Here is a 19200-nt window from a genome sequence, read left to right as displayed (position 1 = left end):
TTTAAACCTACCTACCTTCTCTCCTTCTTTCCCTTCCCTTTTCTCTTTCTTTCCTTCTTTCTTTTTTCCCTTCCTTCCCTTCTTTTCTCCTCTTTCCTTTTCTTTCTTGGTACCAGGATTGGAACTTAGGGACATTATACCTCTGAGCTATATACCCCAGCCCTCTTTTATAAGTTTTTTTATTTTTTGAAATAGGGTCTCATTGACTTGCAAAGGGCTCACTAAATACCTGAGGCTGTCCGCGAACTAGGATCCTCTGGTATCCACCTCCCAAATGCTGGGATTACAAGTGTGCCACCACGCCTGGCCCTTTATATTTTAAAAGGAGGATTTTTTGTTTGATCAGATTTTCAAAGTTACTGTTTGGCAATATTCAGAGTGTAAATTTGTTATGTGAATTAATATGCATTAAAGATATCTTAAAATATAAAGTGTGCTACATTGGGGGCTGTTGGGCTTTATATATAACTGGTGGGTTTTGTTTTTAAGGCATTTTAAAAATAATTTTCAAATACACCGGGCATGGTGGCGCATACTTGTAATCCCCGCACTTGGGAGGCAGAGACAGGAGGATTGCACAGGTTTGATGCCAGCCGCGCGCTGGCTTAGGAGACTCTGTTTCCAAATAAAAATGTAAAAATAGGTCTAGGAGTGTAGCCCGGAGGTAGAAGGGCTTCCAGGAACCCCAGTACCACCAAAAAAAAATTTTTTTTCAAATAATTAATCAAGAATTTTTTGAGCTAACCATTTGACTTCTGTAGGGTGCCAGTTAATCAAAGTACATGTGCTCATAGAGACATTTACTAGTATTACATGTGTATGTTTATAAATTATGTTTTGTTTCCTTTTTTAAACACAAAGATAGAGGTGGTAGTGCTTTGGTTTGTTTTCCAAATTTTTTTATTTTTTATATCTTTGGTGGTATTGTGGTTGGAAGCCAGGGGCTTTTCTACCTCTGTCTGGACTATACCACCAAAGTTATTTTATATTTTATTTGGAAACAGGGTCTCACTAAGTTGCTGAGAGCCTAACTAAGTAGCTGAGGCTGGCTTTGAACCTGTGCGATCCTCCTGTCTCAGCCTCCCAAGTGCTGGGATTACAAGTGTGCGCCACCACACTTTTTTTTTATTTTTAAAAGGTAACCAAAGAAAAAGATATAAAGAGAATGTGACATTTTACATATATTTATTCATTCATTCTCGTACTGTGGATTGATGCCAAGGGCATTCTACTTCTGAGCTGCACCCTCAGTCCTAATTTATTCTTTTTTTGAAACGGTCTCACTAAGTAACAGAGAGCCTCACAAAGAGCTAAGGCTGGCTGTGAACCTGTTATCCTCCTGTCTCAGCCTCACAAGTACTTGAGATTACAAGTATATGCCACCATGCTGGCTCAGGAATGTGACATTTTGCTATTGGTCAGAAGTAAAAGCTGTGTACTGAAATGTATTGTTAACAATTTTTATAATATTCTCTACTTATTAAAGAATCAAAGGCTAAAAGAAAGCCCAGTAGCATCTTTTATGTCTTTTAATAAGGACTTGAAATGGGTTGTCATGGGTATATTAACTAGCAGTGTCATTAGACAGATTTTTAATATCTTAGGTAATTTATAAAATCTGGATGTTGCCAAGTATTTTAACTTGCCTAATTATCACTCTTACAAAAATTGTGGCATATGATATTTTGCCAACTAGAAGTACTTTTTATACTCAGATTTCTATAGTTAGTTTGTATATGTATTCTCTAATTAAGCAAATGTGAAAGGCTTATGCTCTGTGCCCTAAATAGTACAAGATGAAAAAAAAACCTGTAAATGATTTCTGATTTAATAGTACTGAATTCAGTAGATGTATATAGTGTTTTCAGGACTTTTCTACTTTTGTGTGTGTGTGTTTGGTATCATGGTTATTGTTAAGGAGAATTTTTATTTGTTGAAGGAAAGTTTGGGGCATAAATAACTTAAAATATGTAGTAAAAATTAAAAAAAATTATTTTACCAATTTAATGTCTTTTTTTTAAGAGTAACAATTATTTTTAAATAAATGTACAAGTCTTGGATTTCTTTTTATGAACTTTTAATTGATGCATTAGTCTTACATCATAATTGAGTTTCTTAACTCAGGTAAAATTATAAAGAAAGAAATGCGTAAAAATTAAAATTATTTACTTAAATTTAAAATTAAAAATAGAGTCATTTTTTTTTTCTCTCTTTGGTACTAGGAATTGATAGGGGCATTCTGCCTCTAAACTACAGATTTTTTCATTTTTTATTTGAGACAGGGCCTTTGTAAGTTGCTAAGGGTCTTGCTAAATTGCTATGGCTATCCTGGAACCTGTGGTTTTTCTGTCTTACTCTCTTCAAGAACCACCATGCCCACCTAAGAGTCATCTCTTCCCCCAACCCCCCACCTTGTGGTACTGGGATAGAACCCAGGGGCATTCTATATTCTTTATTTTGAAACAGGGTCTCACTGAATTGCAAAGGGTGAGCCATGAGCCGCGATCCTCCAATCTCAGCCTCCCAAAGTGCTGGGATAACAAGCGTGTGCCTCCACACTCGGCTGAGTCATCTTTTAAACCTGTTGATTAATGAGTAATTTACTACTAAGGTGAGATTTTAATAATTGTAACTTATTGTTTATATAAAAATTGTTTATTTTGTTGTAAAACAATTGTAATAATTATCTTTTTGTGTGTGTATGTGGTACTGAGGATCAAACCTAAGAATGCTGTAACCTGAAATGTGTCCCAGCCCTGTTTGTTTGTTTATTTATTTATTTATTTATTTATTTATTTATTTATTTATTTATTTATTTATTTAGCGGGTCTGGGGATGGAATCCAGGAGCATTCAACCTCCAGGTTACACCCCCTGCACTATTTTTTATTCTTTATTTTGAAACTGGGTCTCACTGAGTTGCAGAGGCCTCGCTAAGTAGCTGAGGCTGTCCACGAACTGCAATCCTCTGGTCTCAGCCTCCCAAATGCTGGGATTACAAGCATACGCCACCACACCTGGCTTGTCCCAGCCCTTTAAATTTTTTATTTAATTTAATTATTTTAATTTCTTTTTATGGGAATTGAACTCGGGATTCTACCTCCAACCACACCCCCAGCCCTGTTTTATTTTGAAACAGTCTGGCGAAGTTACTGAGGATTTTACCAACTTGCTGAGGCCTGCCTCAAGCCTTTGATCCTCCTATCTTAGCCTACCAGGTATTGGGTTTATGTATGTACACCACCATGCCTGGCCATAATTTTAAAATTTGAAGCCAGGTCTCACTGAGTTGCCCAAGATTGGCCTTAAATTTATAATCCTCCTCCTTTATCTTCTGAGTTAGTGAGATCACAGGCATGTACCACTGAACCCATCTAAAATTTGTAACTCTTAAAAAAGTTTTGAGCTGGGCGTGGTGGCATACGCTTGTAATTCCCGCACTTGGGAGGCAGAGACAGGAGGATTGTGCAGGTTGGAAGCCAGCTGCACTGGTTTAAGAGACCCTGTTTCCAAATAAAAATATAAAATAGGCCTGGGAGTGTAGCTCGGAGGAAGAAGGGCTTCCAGGAACCCCAGGACCGCCAAAAAAAAAAAAAGTTTTGAACTATAGTTTACTGATTGAAAGGCTTTAAAACAGTTTCATTATCTGCAAGTAACTATTTGTATTGTTTTAAGCTCATTATTTTGATGCATTTTCTGTTATTCATGTTCTTTCATTTGAAGTGATTTTATACATTTCACTATTTCTGAAATTTAGTGAATGTATTCCATTTGGGTTCCTTCCACCCAGCTGGGGATAGAACCCAGGGGTAATCGACCTCCAAGCTATGCCCCTTGTCATTTATTTATTTATTTATTTAGTTAGTTAGTTATTTAGTTATTTAGTTATTTATTTATGTGGGTCTGGGGATGGAACCAAGGGGCATTTGACCTCTGAGCTACACTCCCAGCCCTATTTTTTTTTTTTTTAATTCTTTATTTTGAAACAGGGTCTCACTAAGTTACAGAGTGCCTCGCCAAGTAGCTAAGGCTGTTCGCAAACCGCGATCCTCTGGTCTCAGCCTTCTGAATGCTGGGATTATAAGTGTGTGCCACCATGCCTGGCTTTATTTTGATTCTATATTTAGAAACAGGGTTTCACTAAGTTGAGAGGGCCTCTCTGCCAACTGCGATCTGCAGGTCTCAGCCTCCCAAATGCTGGGATTACAAGTGTGTGCCACCATGCCCGACTCTGTGTGTGTGTGTGTGTTACTGAGGGTGGAAGCCAGGGGCTTTTCTACCCCTGGGCTATACTCCCAGACCTATTTTATACTTTATTTGGAAACAAAGTCTCACTAAGTTGCCGAGAGCCTCACTCAGTAGCTGAGGCTGGCTTTAAACTTGTGGGATCTCCTGTCTCAGCCTCCCAAGGGCGGGGATTACAAGTGTGCACCACCATGCCCTGCTCCATTTGTTTTTTTGAATCTTAACATGTTTTATGTTTTTAACCTCATATTTATTTCTAAAGTTACAATAATATTTTTGAATTGGAAACCATAACAGTTTCTAGCAATTTATTTTGTTTAGTTATATAATCGGCCAGGTAAGTGTTTTCTTACATTAGTTTCAATTTTTTTAATTTTCTTAGGCCTGGATGTTAAGAGTGAAGCATGTCAACGTTTTTTTCGAGATGGGCTAACAGTATCTTTCACTAAAATACTTATGGATGAGGCAGTGAGTGACTGGAAGTTTGAAATTCATGTAAGTCTTATATATGATTTTTGGCCCTGGGATTTCTCTGGTGATTCCTGTAGATTTGTCTTTGAGAAATATTTTTAATTTTTTTTTTTTTTTTTTTTTTTTTTTTTTTTTTTTGGTGGTACTGGGGTTCCTGGAAGCCCTTCTACCTCTGGGCTACACTACCAGACCCATTTTTATATTTTTATTTAAAAACAGGGTCTCCTAAGCCAGCGCGCACGACTGGCTTCGAACCTGTGCGATCCTCCTGTCTCCGCCTCCCAAGAGCGGGGATTACAAGCGTGCGCCACCACGCCCGGCTTTAAATTTTTTAAACCAATGAAATGTCTGTAGGAGAAAAATATATTTTATGAACATATAATAATTATAGAAAATCTATGGAACCCAGTTTCATTTGTAACCTTTTTTCAAGTAGCTTCTGAAATTAAGTATAAAAATTATGAAATAAAGCAAATATTCATTTATTTTCATTAGCATATTAGTTTGATCATAGTGTTAGAGATTTTTTTTTTTTCAGTACTAAAGATGGAACCTAGGGGAATTCTATCTCTAAGCTATACCCACAGCCTTATTTTTATTTTTTATTTTGATACAAGGTCTCACTGATTTGCAAAGGGTCTAACTAGCTGAAGTTGTCCGCGAACTGTGATCCTCCAGTCCCAGCCTCCCAAATGCTAGGATTACAAGTATGTGCCTCCATGCCTGGCTTTGTTAGTGAATTTTAAACGAATTCAGATTAATAGAAAGAAAAAGCCAGGTGTGGTGGCACATGCTTGTAATCTCAGGACTTGGGAGGGTGAGACAGGAGGATTGTGGGTTCGTGAGGGTTTCTCAGAGGTACCTCTCACAGTATATCTGAGTATAACTCAGAGGTAGAATGCCCCTGAGTTCAATTCTTAGTACAGAAAACAAAAAGGAAGAAACAGAAGAAAAGGAAAGATGAATAATATGAATAACTTTTTATGTTTGAAATTACAATGTTATCTTACAAATCATATCTTTTTCCCTTCCTACCACATAATAGAGGTGTATTTTTAACAATACTCATCGCTTAATGGAGCTTTGTGTGGCCAAGTTGTCCCAAGACTGGTTTCCACTTCTAGAACTTCTCGCCATGGCCTTAAATCCTAATTGCAAATTTCATATCTACAATGGTACACGGCTTTGTGAATCAGTTCCCTCAAGTGTTCAGCTGCCTGAAGATGAATTCTTTGCTCATTCTCCAGATCCACGATCCCCAAAAGTGTGTTGGTTTGTTCTTTTCAAAAATAAGTATTTTTTAAAACTTTTGCTATTTCCACTGACCATTAGTGATGCAAATTTCTCTTTTACATAAAAACAAATTAGTAAACATGGAACTTATTTTTATGTTTCTTTCTATTTAAGAACATTTAATACATACCGTTGATTCATTAACATTCATGGCCAATAACTATAACTCATACCTCTGGAAACCTAATTATGTATTATTAAAGCTTATTATGTTTTGTATTGAATATGCTTACTGGTTCCTAACCTTTTATTTCCAGTAGGAGCATTAATTCAGTATTTGCTAATTCATTGTCTACACTAACTTTAGAGACAATAACTACTACCTATAACAAACATTGTCTGTACTTATTACTCACTGTATTTCAGTATATGTTTGTGTGTATGCATGAACACATGCATGAACATTTTTAAACAGCAAAAAACATTTATTTACATACTGGTTTTAGTTGGTAAGACAAAAATTTTACTGTTTCCCTTTTATGATATACCATTAAGCAGTTCTTAAAATTTACTTGATAGCTGGGTGTGGTGACGCATGCTTGTAATCTCCACCCCTGGGAGGCAGAGACAGGAGGATCGCACAGGTTCGAAGCCAGCCTTGCTAGCTTAAGAGACCCTGTTTCCAAATTAAAAAACAAACAAACAATATATATATATATATATATATATATATATTTTTTTTTCCCCCCCCAGGAGTATAGCCCAAAGGTAGAAGGGTTTCAGGAACCCCAGTACCACCAAAAAAAAAAAAAAGATTACTTACCTGACTCAACATTTAGAAGTTGATCAACACTAAAATTCCCTTCTAAGAAGTCAAGTACTTTTTTTTTTTTTTTTTTTTTGTGGTACTTGGGGTGGAACCCAGAGGCTTTCTACCTCTGGGCTATACATCCAGACCTTTTTTATATTTTATTTGGAAACAGGGTCTCATTAAGTTGCTGAGAGCCTCACTAAGTAGCTGAGGCTGGCTTCGAACCCGTGCGATCCTCCTGTCTCAGCCTCCCAAGCACGGGATTACAAGCGTGTGCCACCATGCCCAGCAGGTAAGTAATCTTTTATTCTATCCTTACTTCAAATAAAAGTCTGCTTTATACTAGCAAAAATTGTATGTTCATTTTAAGGAAGCAGAGTAGAAAAACATAGAAACTATACATAAAAATAACTAAGAAAAACAGCTGTCAAGACCACTGAACTATTAGCAAGCAAGGTTTCCTGTTTTGCATATGTTCCTTTTACTGTCTGATTTGTAGTGTGTGTGTGTGTGTGTGTGTGTGTGTGTGTGTGTGTGTGTGTGTGTGTGTGTGTGTGTGTTTTACTAGGGGTGGAACCCAGAGATTTTCTATTCCAGCTATACTCCCAGGCCTCTTTTAAATCTTATGTGGAAACTGGGTCTCACTAAGTTGCTGAGAGCCTCACTAAGTAGCTGGTGCTGGCTTCAAACCTTGTGCAATCCTCCTGTCTCAGCCTCCCAAGCACGGGGAATACAAGCGTGTGCCACCATGCCCGGCTGTCTGAGTGACTTAATGTCACTTTTGTGGCTTTTTAATATCTTAGCCAATTTGAATATATTAAATTTTACTAACATACAAAAATTCAATAGAGAATGCCTCGCGTGGTGGCGCACGCTTGTAATCCCCATGCTTGGGAGGCAGAGACAGGAGGATTGCACAGGTTTGAAGCCAGCCTTGCTGGCTTAAGAGACCCTGTTTCCAAATAAAAAATATAAATATACTCCGGGAGTGTAGCCCGGAGGTAGAAGGGTTTCCAGGAACCCCAGTACCACCAAAAAAAAAAAAAAAAAAAATGGAGAAAGCAGAATATAGTTTACACATGCACATACACATCTAAATATAAGGATAAAGTAATACAGAATCCCTAAAAAAAAATCACAGAAAATTTCTAGGAACGAATTTTTTTCTTTCTAATCTGTATACCTCTCTCTTTGTTTTGGAACTTTATGACTTGCAGTGTCCAATTATATTGAATATACTTAGTGAAAAGCAGACATCCTTACTTATTCCTAATCTTAGAGAAAATACTTTTATTTTTACACTATTGAATATAGTGTTAATCTTTTCTTCCCCCTTAACTCCCCCCTGCCTGCCCACCTTTTATTCCTCCATCCATCTCTTTCTCCTTTCTCGATTGAACCGAGGGGCATTCTACCTCTGAGCTGTACTTCATTCCTTTTTATTTTGAAACGGTCTCATTAATTTGCTGAGGCTGACCTCAAACTTGCAATCCTCTACCAAGGTGCCGGATTACAGGTGTGCCACCATTCCCAGCCATTTTTTGTATGTCATTTTTTTTTTTTAACTTAGAATTGAATCAGAGACATTCTACCTCTGAGCTACATTCCCAGTTATCTTTTATTCTTTATTATGAAATAAGGCCTCACTAAGTTGTAGAGGGCCTCACTAGTAGCTGTGATCCTCCTGGCTCAGCCTCACAAGTACTGAGATTACAGGGCCAGCTATATGTCAATATTATGTTGAGGTTGTTTTCTGTTCTTATCTGTTGTATCTGAATGTTATCATTTGCTTACTGTCAGTTGAGATGATTATGTGGTTTTCTCCCCCTCATTTTTTTGGTGTGATATCACACTTATTGATAATTGTATATTAAAGTATGATTGTTTTCAGGAAAAAAATCCCCATTTAGGTGTATAAGCCTCGTAATATGCCTTTAATTTTGTTATAAGTATATTGCTAGAAATTGTATGTCAGTGTACATAAGAGATCACATTAGGGCCTAATCTGTATTTTTTTTATCATGTCTTCTGTAGCTTTGCTAGAGTAGAATAGAGCTTTGTAGTACATCAGGTTAGTAAACATTCAATTTTTTGAACATTCAGTTTTGGGGAAGAGAATGAGAAGAACTGTTGTTAATACTTTAAATGTATGGTAGAATTTAACAGTGAAGACTTCTGGTTCTGAAGTTTTCTTTCCTGAAAGGTTTTTAATTATGGATCAATCTCATATCTGGTTATGGGTCTTTTCAGACATGTTTCTACTCAGTCTAGATCTACTTTCAGAAGTTGCTCCTTTTATCTGGATTATCCAATTTTTTAGGATAACCATAAACCAATACAGTGGTTTATGGTCCTCTGTAATCATCCTTTTATTTCTGTAAAGTCTCTAGTCATCCCTCCATCTCTCCCTCCTTCTCTCCCTTACTTAGTTTTTGGTTCCTACCTCTGAACTTTATTTAATTATTTATTTAATTTTATTTACTTTATTTAATTAATTTATTTTATTTTGAAACAGAGTCTACCCGAGTTTTTAAGGCAGACCTTGAACCTTCTGTCTTTCCTTCCAATTACTGAGATTTTTAAGCATGAACCAAGTATGGGTTCATTTCAGGTATTACTGTGTAATTCATCTCTTTTTCTTGGTGAATCTAGTGAAGAGTTTAACAATTTTTTTTTCCCCAAAATCAAGTTTTGGCTGGGCATGATGGTGCATGCTTGTAATTCCTGCATTTGTAAGATCACAGTTCAAGGATAGCCTCAGCTGCTGCTTAGTGAGGCCCTTTGCAACACAGTTAGACCCTGTTTCAAAAAAAGGAATAAAATACAGGGTTAAGGGTATAGCTCAGAGATAGAATGAATGCCCCTGGGTTTCATCCCCACTACTGCGAAAAAAAAAAAAAATTATTGTACCGTCTTTACATTGCTTTTCTAGTCTTTACTCTCTTGCTTACCTCTTTCCTTTTTCTACCAGATTTGGGTTTTATTCTTCATGATATATTATTGATTTGAGATCTTTCTAAAAAAATGAGTGTTTTATAAGCTACATACTGCGGCCCAGGCCTTTAATCCTGATATTTGGGAGGTTGAGACACAAGGGTCACAGGTTAGAGGGCATGGTAACTTAGCAAAACCCTGTTTCAAAATAAGAAGTAAAATAGTGCTGGGGTCTGTAGGCGGGGGTGTAGGTTAGAAGTAGAATGTCCCTATATTCACTTTCCAGTTTCACAAAAAAAGAATAAGAAATAGAAGAAAGTGTGTGAAACACAGAACATTCCTTTTTGCTGAATTCTGTAAATTTTCTTCTTTCTAGGGACTAACACTGGTCTTTCTACCTCTGATCTACACATTCAGCCCAATTGTATTTTTATTTTTAAATAGGGTCTCTAGGTTGATGAGAGTCTTCAGTACTTATTAAAGCTATTCTCAAACTTGGTATTCCCTCCTGTTTCAGTCTCTTGCATGGCTGCATCCCATAAGTCTTGAATACTGTTCTTATTTTCTCTCAGATATCCTCATTTCTATGTGATGTCCTTTTGGTCCATGTATTAAAATGTAATGTTTAACTGGGTAAGGTAGCACATGCTAATAATCTCAGTACTTGGGAGGCAGAGACAGGAGGATCTCAAGTTCAAAGAAAGCCATAGCAACTTATGAGGTCCTCTACAACATAATGAGGCTGTTTCAAAATAAAGAATAAAAAATAGGGCTGGTGGTGTAGCTGAGAGGTGAAATGCCCCTAGGTTCAATTTCTAGTACCACCCCACACCCCTCCAAAAAGATGTGATGTTTGATTTCAGTTTACCTTATACATTTGCCAGTTTCCTTTTGTTGATTTCTGATTTTCTTAATTTCTATTCTGAAAAAACATACTCAATAACTAATTACTATTTCTGTAGTATGTTTTCTGTTCTTATAGGGAGAATGTATAGTCTACCTCTTATTTTTAGATAAAATGTTCTGTATATGATTTTTAGATTTTTAGATTCTGTAGTTCTAGTATTGTGTAAAGCCTGGAACCTGTGCGATCTTCCTGTCTCTGCCTCCCAAGCGCAGGATTATAAGCATGTACCACCATGCCTGGCTTATTTTGGATCTTTTGACTGGTATATTCTGTAATTGAAAGTAGGATATTAAGGGCTATATTTACTATTATAAAACTATTTCTCCCCTTAGTCTGCCATTGTTCTTAATAGTTAACTGCATTTTGTTGTGTGTCTTTATCTGTTTTCTACATAACAGAATACCTCAGACTGGGTGATTTATTAGGAAAAGAGATTATTTTGGCTTAGGGTTCTAGAAACTCAGTGCAGAAGCTGTAGTGGTTACATCTGCTAAGGGCAGCATGCTACTTGACTTCAGGTCTCAGATCCTTGTCTGATAGGTGTTCCTCCCAACCCCTGCCCCAGCATTTAAAATATATCATTCTGCTGGGTGTGGTGGCACACACTTGTCATCCCAGCATTCGGGAGGCTGAGACTGGAGGATCACAGTTTGTGGACAGCCTTAGCTACTTAGTGAGGCCTTCTGCAACTCAAACCCTGTTTCAAAATAAAGAATAAAAAATAGGGCAAGAGGTATAGCTCGGAGGTTGAATCCCCCTGAGTTCGATCCCCAGAACTTTAAAAATAAATGAATAAATAAATAAATAAATAAATAAATAAATAAATCATTCTTCTGCTGTGCAAGGTTCCTGCCAGAAATCAGCCATTATTTTACCCAAGATTATGTTCTTTGAAAGAGTTGCTTCTTTCTTACTGTCTTCAAGATTCTTATTCTTTAGATGATACAATTATTATGTGTCTTGGTATAGGTCTCTGGGTATGACCTTCCTGAAGTTTATAGCTTCTTGTATTTGTTTGTAAATCCATGTCTTGTCTCAAAATTTGCAAACATGTGGCTATTGTTTGTTCATATAACCAATCTGATACTTTATATTTTACCTCTTCAAGCAATTTCATAAATGACTTGAGTAATTCTTTTTTATTATCTAATTCAGTGATTTCAAATGATATATTAATTCTCATGTCTACAAGGTTTCTGTTGAAAACAATGGTCAAATTTTCATTTGGTTACTCTATTTCATCTACAGATTTTCTTTTATAATTTCTCTCTGTTAATATATTTATTTTGTTTGTATGTTATTTCCCTGGTTACTTTTAATTTCTGTTTTCATGTAACTTATACCTATCGAACATTTAGAGTATAAATCACACAGATTTGGCTGCTGGTTTTCAGAGATTTATTTTGTTCCTTTAAATGGGCCATCTTTTTTTCTCTTTTTATCTTTTGTTGAAAACTGATCATTAAAAAAAAAAAAAACTTCTCTTAGTCAGATAGACTAGTTCAGTTTAATATTCATTAACCATCCTAGCATAAAAGCTTAAGGTTTTCTGTAGCTTTTCCTAGACATGTATCTTTTTGAGTTTTGCAGTATTCTATTTTATTCAGTGTTACCCGTGTTACTTTTTTTTTTCTTTCACATTCATGGCTACTTTAAAATTCCTTGAATAGACCCACCTCTACTTATTCTTGGTGCCTTGTCTTTTTTTGTCGACCAGTAATTTGTCCCTGTAGTGCCTTTGTTTTTCATGAATTATTTTCCAATGGCTTCTAGCCTGACTTAAAAGCTGCTTTTGGCCACCTGTCCTTCAAGGTAGGTGATACGAAGATGATTCCTTTATGCAGCCTACAGACAGGTGAGAACGTTAGAGATTCAATATGTCTTACAAATTCAGTCCCCTTTGCTTTCTCCAGTTCATATAAGGAAACTAGAATCAGGCCACTAATTTTTCCAACTGCTTATTAATTGTGGGTTTTGTGTTGTTGGTGGGGGATTCCATTCCTTTTCCTTTTGTCTTCAGAACTGAAGATTAAACACAGGGTACTCTTAACACTAAGCTTTATCCACTATCTTTTTATTTGTATGTTGAGACAGAATTTCACTCAGTTGCCAAGGGTGTACTGAACATAGGATCCTCCTGTTTTAGCCTCTGGAATTATTGAGATTATAGGCATGAGATTATAGGCATACCCAGCATTACTGTGTCTTGTCCTCCTGTTCCCTTCCATTCTACCAGTAAGTAAAGTTCCTAGAAACATGTTTTTTTTTTGTTTGTTTGTTTGGTTTTTTTTTGTTGTTGTTGTTGTTTTTTGTTTTTTTTTTTTGGTGGTACTGGGGGTGGAACCCAGAGGCTTTCTACCTCCAGGCTATACTTCCAGACCTTTTTTATATTTTATTTGGAAACAGGGTCTCACTAAGTTGCTGAGAGCCTCACTAAGTAGCTGAGGCTGGCTTCGAACCTGTGCGATCCTCCTATCTCAGCCTCCCAAGCACGGCGATTACAAGCATGTGCCACTACGCCCGGCTCCTAGAAACATTTTTAGCAGTGTCAGGCATGAGAGGTCTATATCTTGCTGTAATACTAGGAATTAAACCCAGATATATTCTAACACTAAGCTTTACACATCATACTTTTTTTTCCCTTTGAAATAGTGCCTTGCTAAGTTGCTGAGGCTATTGACTTTAAAACTAAATAAAGCTGGCATGGTGGCGCTTGTAATCCTCACTCTTGGGAGGTGGAGACAGGAGCCAGCCGTGCTGGCTTAAGAGACCCTGTTTCCAAGTTAAAAAGTATAAAAATAGGTCTGGGAGTGTAGCCTGGAGAAGGGTTTCCAGGAACCCCAGTACTACCAAAATAAATAAATAAAAGTTCAGGGAAGCTGAGACAGGAGGATCACAAATTTGAGGCCAGCCCTGGCAAATTAATGAGACTTTTTCTCAAAATTAAATACAAAAGGGGCTGAGGACGTGATTCTGGTAGAGCACTCTTAGGTTCAATCCCCACAGATAGATGATAGGTAGATCTTCAGTGCTGCTAAATAAATAAATGTGTGGGTATAGCTCAGAGGTAGAGTGCCTCTGGGTTTACATTCCTAGGAGCGCACACAACAGAAAACTAAGTAAGAACAGCTATTTAAAAAAAGATCTTAAGAGTATGCAAGTGGCTGGGCATGGTGGCACAGGCTTGTAATCCCCACGGTTCGGAAGCGGAGACAAGAGGATCACTCAGGTTCAAAGCCAGCCACACTAGTTTAAGAGACCTTGTTTCCAAAAAAATATGTATGTATGTATGTATGTATGTATGTATGTATGTATGTATGTATGTATGTATGTATGTATGTGTGTGTATGTGTGTGTGTTTGGGAGTGTAGCCCAGAGGTAGAAGGGTTCCAATCCCAGTACAAAAAAAAAGTATGCAAGTGGATTTATTCAGAATAAGATAATTGATTTTCTAGACAATTTAAACCCTATGTAGATTTCCATCATATTAAACTTACCTTTGGGTTATACCATTGTAAAGGGTTACCATTTATTTTGCATGTTATATATGTCCTAACATTTTTTGTTGTTGTGTTGTTGTTTTGTTGTTGTTGTTGGTGGTGGTGGTGGTGGTGGTGGTGGTGGTGGTGGTGGTGGTACTGGGGTTCCTGGAATCCCTTCTACCTCCTGGCTACACTCCCAGGCTTATTTTATACTTTTTTATTTTTGGAAACGGGGTCTCTTAAGCCAGCGTGGGTGGCTTTGAACCTGAGTGATCCTCCTGTCTCTGCCTCCCAAGTGCGGGGATTACAAGTGTGCACCACCACACCCGGCTGTTTTTGTGTTTTAAATATAGAAATTGTCTCTGCTTAAGCTTTGTAGTAGCCTCTGTTTCTTCCCCACTAATATCTTTGTTGATTCTTTCCTAAAATTTGTCTGTGTGTGTGTAGGGAGGGGTTTTTGGGGATTGAATTCAGGGACATTACACCTCTGTGCTATACCCCTAGCCCTCGTTTATTATTTTGAAACAGAGTCTCAGTAGGTTGATGAGTCTCACTACTTGCTGAGGCTGTCCTTGAACCTGCAGTTGTGTTGTCTCAGTCTCCCAGGTAGAGATAATAAGCATGTACCATCACATCCAGCTAAAATATGGCCTTTTAGAAAATAAAATTTAACCCAGCCTGTCAGCATACACTTGTAATGGTTTGGCCAGCCTCAAGTATTTAATGAGCCCTTTGTTACTTAATGAGATTTTTTAAAAACAAAGATTAAAAAATGGGTCTGGGAGATGGATACATGCTTGTAATCCCAGTACTTGGGAGACTGAGACATGAGAATTGTGTAGACTTAAATACAGCCTCAGCAACTAAGTAAGGCTCTCAGTAACTTAGTGAGATCCTGTTTCCAAATAAAATATAAAATAGGTCGGGGGGTGTAACCCAGAGGTAGAAGGACCTTGGGTTCATCCTGGTACCACAAATAAAAATAAATAAAATTAGGGCTAGGGTGTGTAGCTTAAGGGTAGAATGTCCCTGGGTTCAACCCCCAGTATTGCAAAAATAAAAACACAAAAAATAAGATTTTAAAGTCTTTTATAATTTTATTCTTCTTTTTTCAGCTTTGTGGATGGAACCCAGGGGCAATTGACCTCCAAGCTACACCCCCTGCCCTATTTTTTATTCTTTATTTTGAAACAGGGTCTCACTACGTTGCAGAGGACCTCACTAAGTAGCTGAGGCTGTCCGGGAACAGTGATCCTCCAGTCTCAGCCTCCCAAATGCTAGGATTAGAAGCGTGTGCCACCATGCCCGGCATTATACTTAATTCTTGATTCATTCTATTTTTAAAATTTTTTAATTTTTAAACTCATTTTCCATCATACATGTAGAAATGTTTTTAGCCTAATATAATATGAACAAATGCTAGTCATGCCTCTATGATCTATACATTAATTGCTTTCAGTGCTGCTCCTGAATCAAAAGATAAAAAAGACAAAATAATAAGGTTTAGTCTTCACAGTATGTATATGACCATATTACACAAGTTTTAGGTATTTATTCAAGATAATTCTATGTAATTGTTATATTAAGTTGTTTATTTCTGGTTTGTTTCAAACATAGATTTCATGTAGTAACTTTAAAGAATGAAATTAACCTAATATTCACTGTGTTACAGGGTTGGCTAGTCGATCTCATTAATAGATTTGGCACATTAAATGGGTTCCAAATTTTACATGATCGTTTTATTAATGGACCAGCACTAAATGTTCAAATAATTGCAGCTCTTATTAAGTAAGTTAAATTTTAAAACAAAAATTTAGCACACTACACTAATTGTTCTAATTTCATTAAGTTTGTTTTCTTGTTTTTTGAATAATATTTTTTAAGTATTTTGAAATTACTTTGAGTTTAGTTCTCATTTAAACACATTGAAAATTGCAGAGGCTTATATTTCTTATTTCAGACCTTTTGGACAGTGTTATGAGTTTCTCTGTGTACATACATTGAAAAAATACTTCATTCCAGTTATAGAAATTGTACCCCATTTATTAGAAAATATAACTGCTGAAGAACTGAAAAAAGAAGCAAAGAATGAAGCTAAAAATGATGCCTTTTCAATGATAATTAAATATCTGAAAAGTTTAGCTTCAAGGATTCCAGGAAAAGAAGAAACTGTAAAAAATCTAGAAATTTTTAGGTTAAAAATGATACTCAGGTAAGATATTTTTTCTTTCTTATTTTATTACTTATGTGAATTCATACAATGATATTTAGCTGGGCATGGTAGTGCACACTTCGTAATCCCAGTACTTAGGAGGCTGAAACTGGAGGATCGCAGGTTCTTGGCTAGCCTCGGCTACTTAGTGAGGGCCCCCTGCAACTTAGTGAGACCCTGCTTCTAAATAAAGAATAAAAAATAGGGCTGGGGATATAACTTGCAGGTAAAATGCCCTTGGGCTCAATCACTAGTAATGAGGAGGAAAAATCATTTATACAAAATCTTTCTCTCATAGATTGCTGCAGATTTCTTCTTTTAATGGAAAGATGAATGCACTGAATGAAATTAATAGAGTGATATTTAGTGTATCGTATTATACTCATCGACATGGTAATTCTGAGGAACAGGAGTGGCTGACAGCTGAGCGAATGGCAGTAAGCTTCTTTCATGAATTCTTTTGTGAATAAGAATTTGCTTATAGATAACTATAAGCTTTGTACAAACCAACAAAGCAAAACTTGAATGATTTGTAGCTTTTTTTATTTTGTATTTATTTATAGATTTTGTGTTTTGTATTTTATTAGGGATTGAATCCAGGAATGTTCTACCTCAGAGCTGTATCCCTAGTCCTTTTTGTGTTACTTCGAGTCTTGCTACATTGCTGATACTGGCCTTAAACCAACATTTCTCCTTTTTTACCCTCCAAGTACTGGGATTACAAGCCACTATAACTGCCTCTGCTTTATGGCTGTTTAATTCTAAAACTAGTGTATGGTTGTAGCAAATGATTAGTTATTTGAAAGTAGTAGAGGTAGTTTATTATGTATTTGGTAAACTTGATTATTACTAAATACAGGTGCTTATGTTCGTTTGGTTGAATTGAAATAGATAGGAGTGATCTTTTTTCATGTGATACTGACATTGAATTCAGGGGCATTCTACCTCTGAGTTTCACCCACAGCGTACTTTTTTATTTTTTACTTTGAAGCAGGGTCTCACTAAGTTTCTGAGCCTGGCCTTGAACCTGGCATTCTCCTGTCTTCCATACTGGAATTAAAGGTGTGCACAACCACACCCAGCTTGAAGGTGGTTGAGTAAAATTGGAATCTAGTGAGTAAATTCTTCTGAAAATAATCTTTCAATTCAATTTTTAGTACTAGAGCTGGGGTTATAATTAATGGACCTAAGTATTCAGAAAAATTTTAGTACATATTATGTGCCAGTACCATAGATATATTTGTGAAGAATTATCTCTACCTTAATGTTTCTTTAGTTTAATAGTGAAAATCATTAAAATGTGATAGGAGGTTTGCCAAAGTCAATTGGATCGTGTTAAACATATCTAAGATAGGTTCAGGATCTGACTCAGTGTTTAGGGTAAGGTTTTATGTATGGATACAATTATTTTTGTTGTTTTGCTTTTACCAAACATCCGACAGAAATAAAACATTTTCTAGTTCTTAAATTGTTATCCTTCTTAACAGAGTATTCAAAAATTCTGAAGCAATTTGACATTGCTGTGGTATTTTTATTGTATTTTACAAAGCTACTGAAGATTGAAAATATAAAACCAATTGTCTTCAATAGATAGCTTGAAGGTGTTTTTATGTAGTACATATATGAGAGCATTCTATATATGGAGAATCAAATTTTATGAAATTACTAATTGCATATCAAATTAGCAGGTTTTCTTGTATTAGTTAATATTTGTGAATTTTGCGTATTTCTGGAAGCATTTTTCCCAAATACTGATTTCTCTTTCTTGGGGTGTTTAAAGTTTTTGCACTTAAATAATATTTAGGCATATTATATTAACAGATTTTAATTTGTGAACACATGTATATTTGAAGTGTTAAATTCTCATATTACAGAAAAATCTGAGCCTTGTTTTTATGTACTTATTTTTTTTGCAGTACTGGGAATTGAACCCATTGTGATCTTACACTGAGCATCACCCTCATTAATGTTTATTTTTATTTTGAATGGTTCTCAAGTTGTCCTCAAACTTGAAGATCTGTTTCAGCCTCCCACATAACTAGGATTACAGTCATGTGTCAGAATGCCCAGCTCTCTGTTTCTATTTTGCTTTTAAAAAGTTATTTTAGTTTCTATATTGACAGAACTGTTTATCTTACACTTAGGAATGGATACAACAAAACAATATCTTATCCATAGTCTTACAAGATAGTCTTCATCAACCACAGTATGTAGAAAAGCTAGAGAAGATTCTTCGTTTTGTGATTAAAGAAAAAACTCTTACTTTACAGGACCTTGATAATATCTGGGCAGCACAGGTAAATAATTTTTTTATTTAAAAAAAATTTTTTTAAATGATGGTAATCATTATATAAGACATGTAAGTTTATATTGATTGACTGAGTAATTCACTTGGTATATGTATACAGACATCCTGCTAAGGTTTTTTTTTTTTTTTTTTGCAGTCTGGTGATGGAACCCAGGGCATTCTACTCCCAAGCTACACCCCAGCCCTATTTTTTTAAACCATTTTTTTTTTCAAAGCTGGGAATGGAACTAGGGGGCATTCGGCCTCTTGAGCTACACCCCCTGCCCTATTTTTTATTCTTTATATGGAAACAGGGTCTCACTTAGTTGCAGAGGACCTTACTAAGTAGCGGAGGCCGTCTGCGAATCACAGTCCTCTAGTTTTAGCCTTCTGAATGCTGGGAATACAAGCTTGCGCCAACCACGCCTGGCTATTTTTTACCCTTTTTTTTTTTTTTTTTTTTGGTGGTGGTACTGGGGTTCCTGGAAGCCCTTCTGCCTCTGGGCTACACTCCCAGACCTACTTTTACATTTTTATTTGGAAACAGGGTCTCCTAAGCCAGTGCACGCGGCTGGCTTCAAACCTGCGCAATCCTCCTGTCTCTGCCTCCCACGCGCGG

General features: G+C 36.4%; 2 protein-coding genes across 3 annotated transcripts in view; both read left to right on the top strand.

The window, feature by feature from the left end:
• LOC308279535 (F-box-like/WD repeat-containing protein TBL1XR1) overlaps window positions 1-19200 on the top strand; it is a gene marked incomplete at both ends in the record, with an annotated part of 935328 nt that overhangs the window by 292233 nt on the left and 623895 nt on the right.
• The window catches only part of LOC308279543 (ubiquitin carboxyl-terminal hydrolase 9X-like), a gene marked incomplete at both ends in the record, with an annotated part of 146498 nt that overhangs the window by 17216 nt on the left and 110082 nt on the right, over window positions 1-19200 (top strand). For both annotated transcript variants that reach the window (XM_080719669.1, XM_080719670.1), the window contains 6 exons: window positions 4627-4739; window positions 5761-5979; window positions 15755-15870; window positions 16043-16294; window positions 16593-16731; window positions 18439-18591. In XM_080719669.1, coding sequence (XP_080575795.1) covers window positions 4627-4739; window positions 5761-5979; window positions 15755-15870; window positions 16043-16294; window positions 16593-16731; window positions 18439-18591 — 992 coding nt within the window. The remainder of the gene's footprint in view (window positions 1-4626; window positions 4740-5760; window positions 5980-15754; window positions 15871-16042; window positions 16295-16592; window positions 16732-18438; window positions 18592-19200) is intronic.

Source organism: Muscardinus avellanarius (assembly GCF_963383645.1).
Source record: "Muscardinus avellanarius genome assembly, chromosome: Y".
Taxonomy (NCBI): Eukaryota; Metazoa; Chordata; class Mammalia; order Rodentia; family Gliridae; genus Muscardinus; species Muscardinus avellanarius.
The sequence above is the reverse complement of the archived record's forward strand: the minus strand, read 5'-3'. Positions and strand labels throughout refer to the sequence as shown.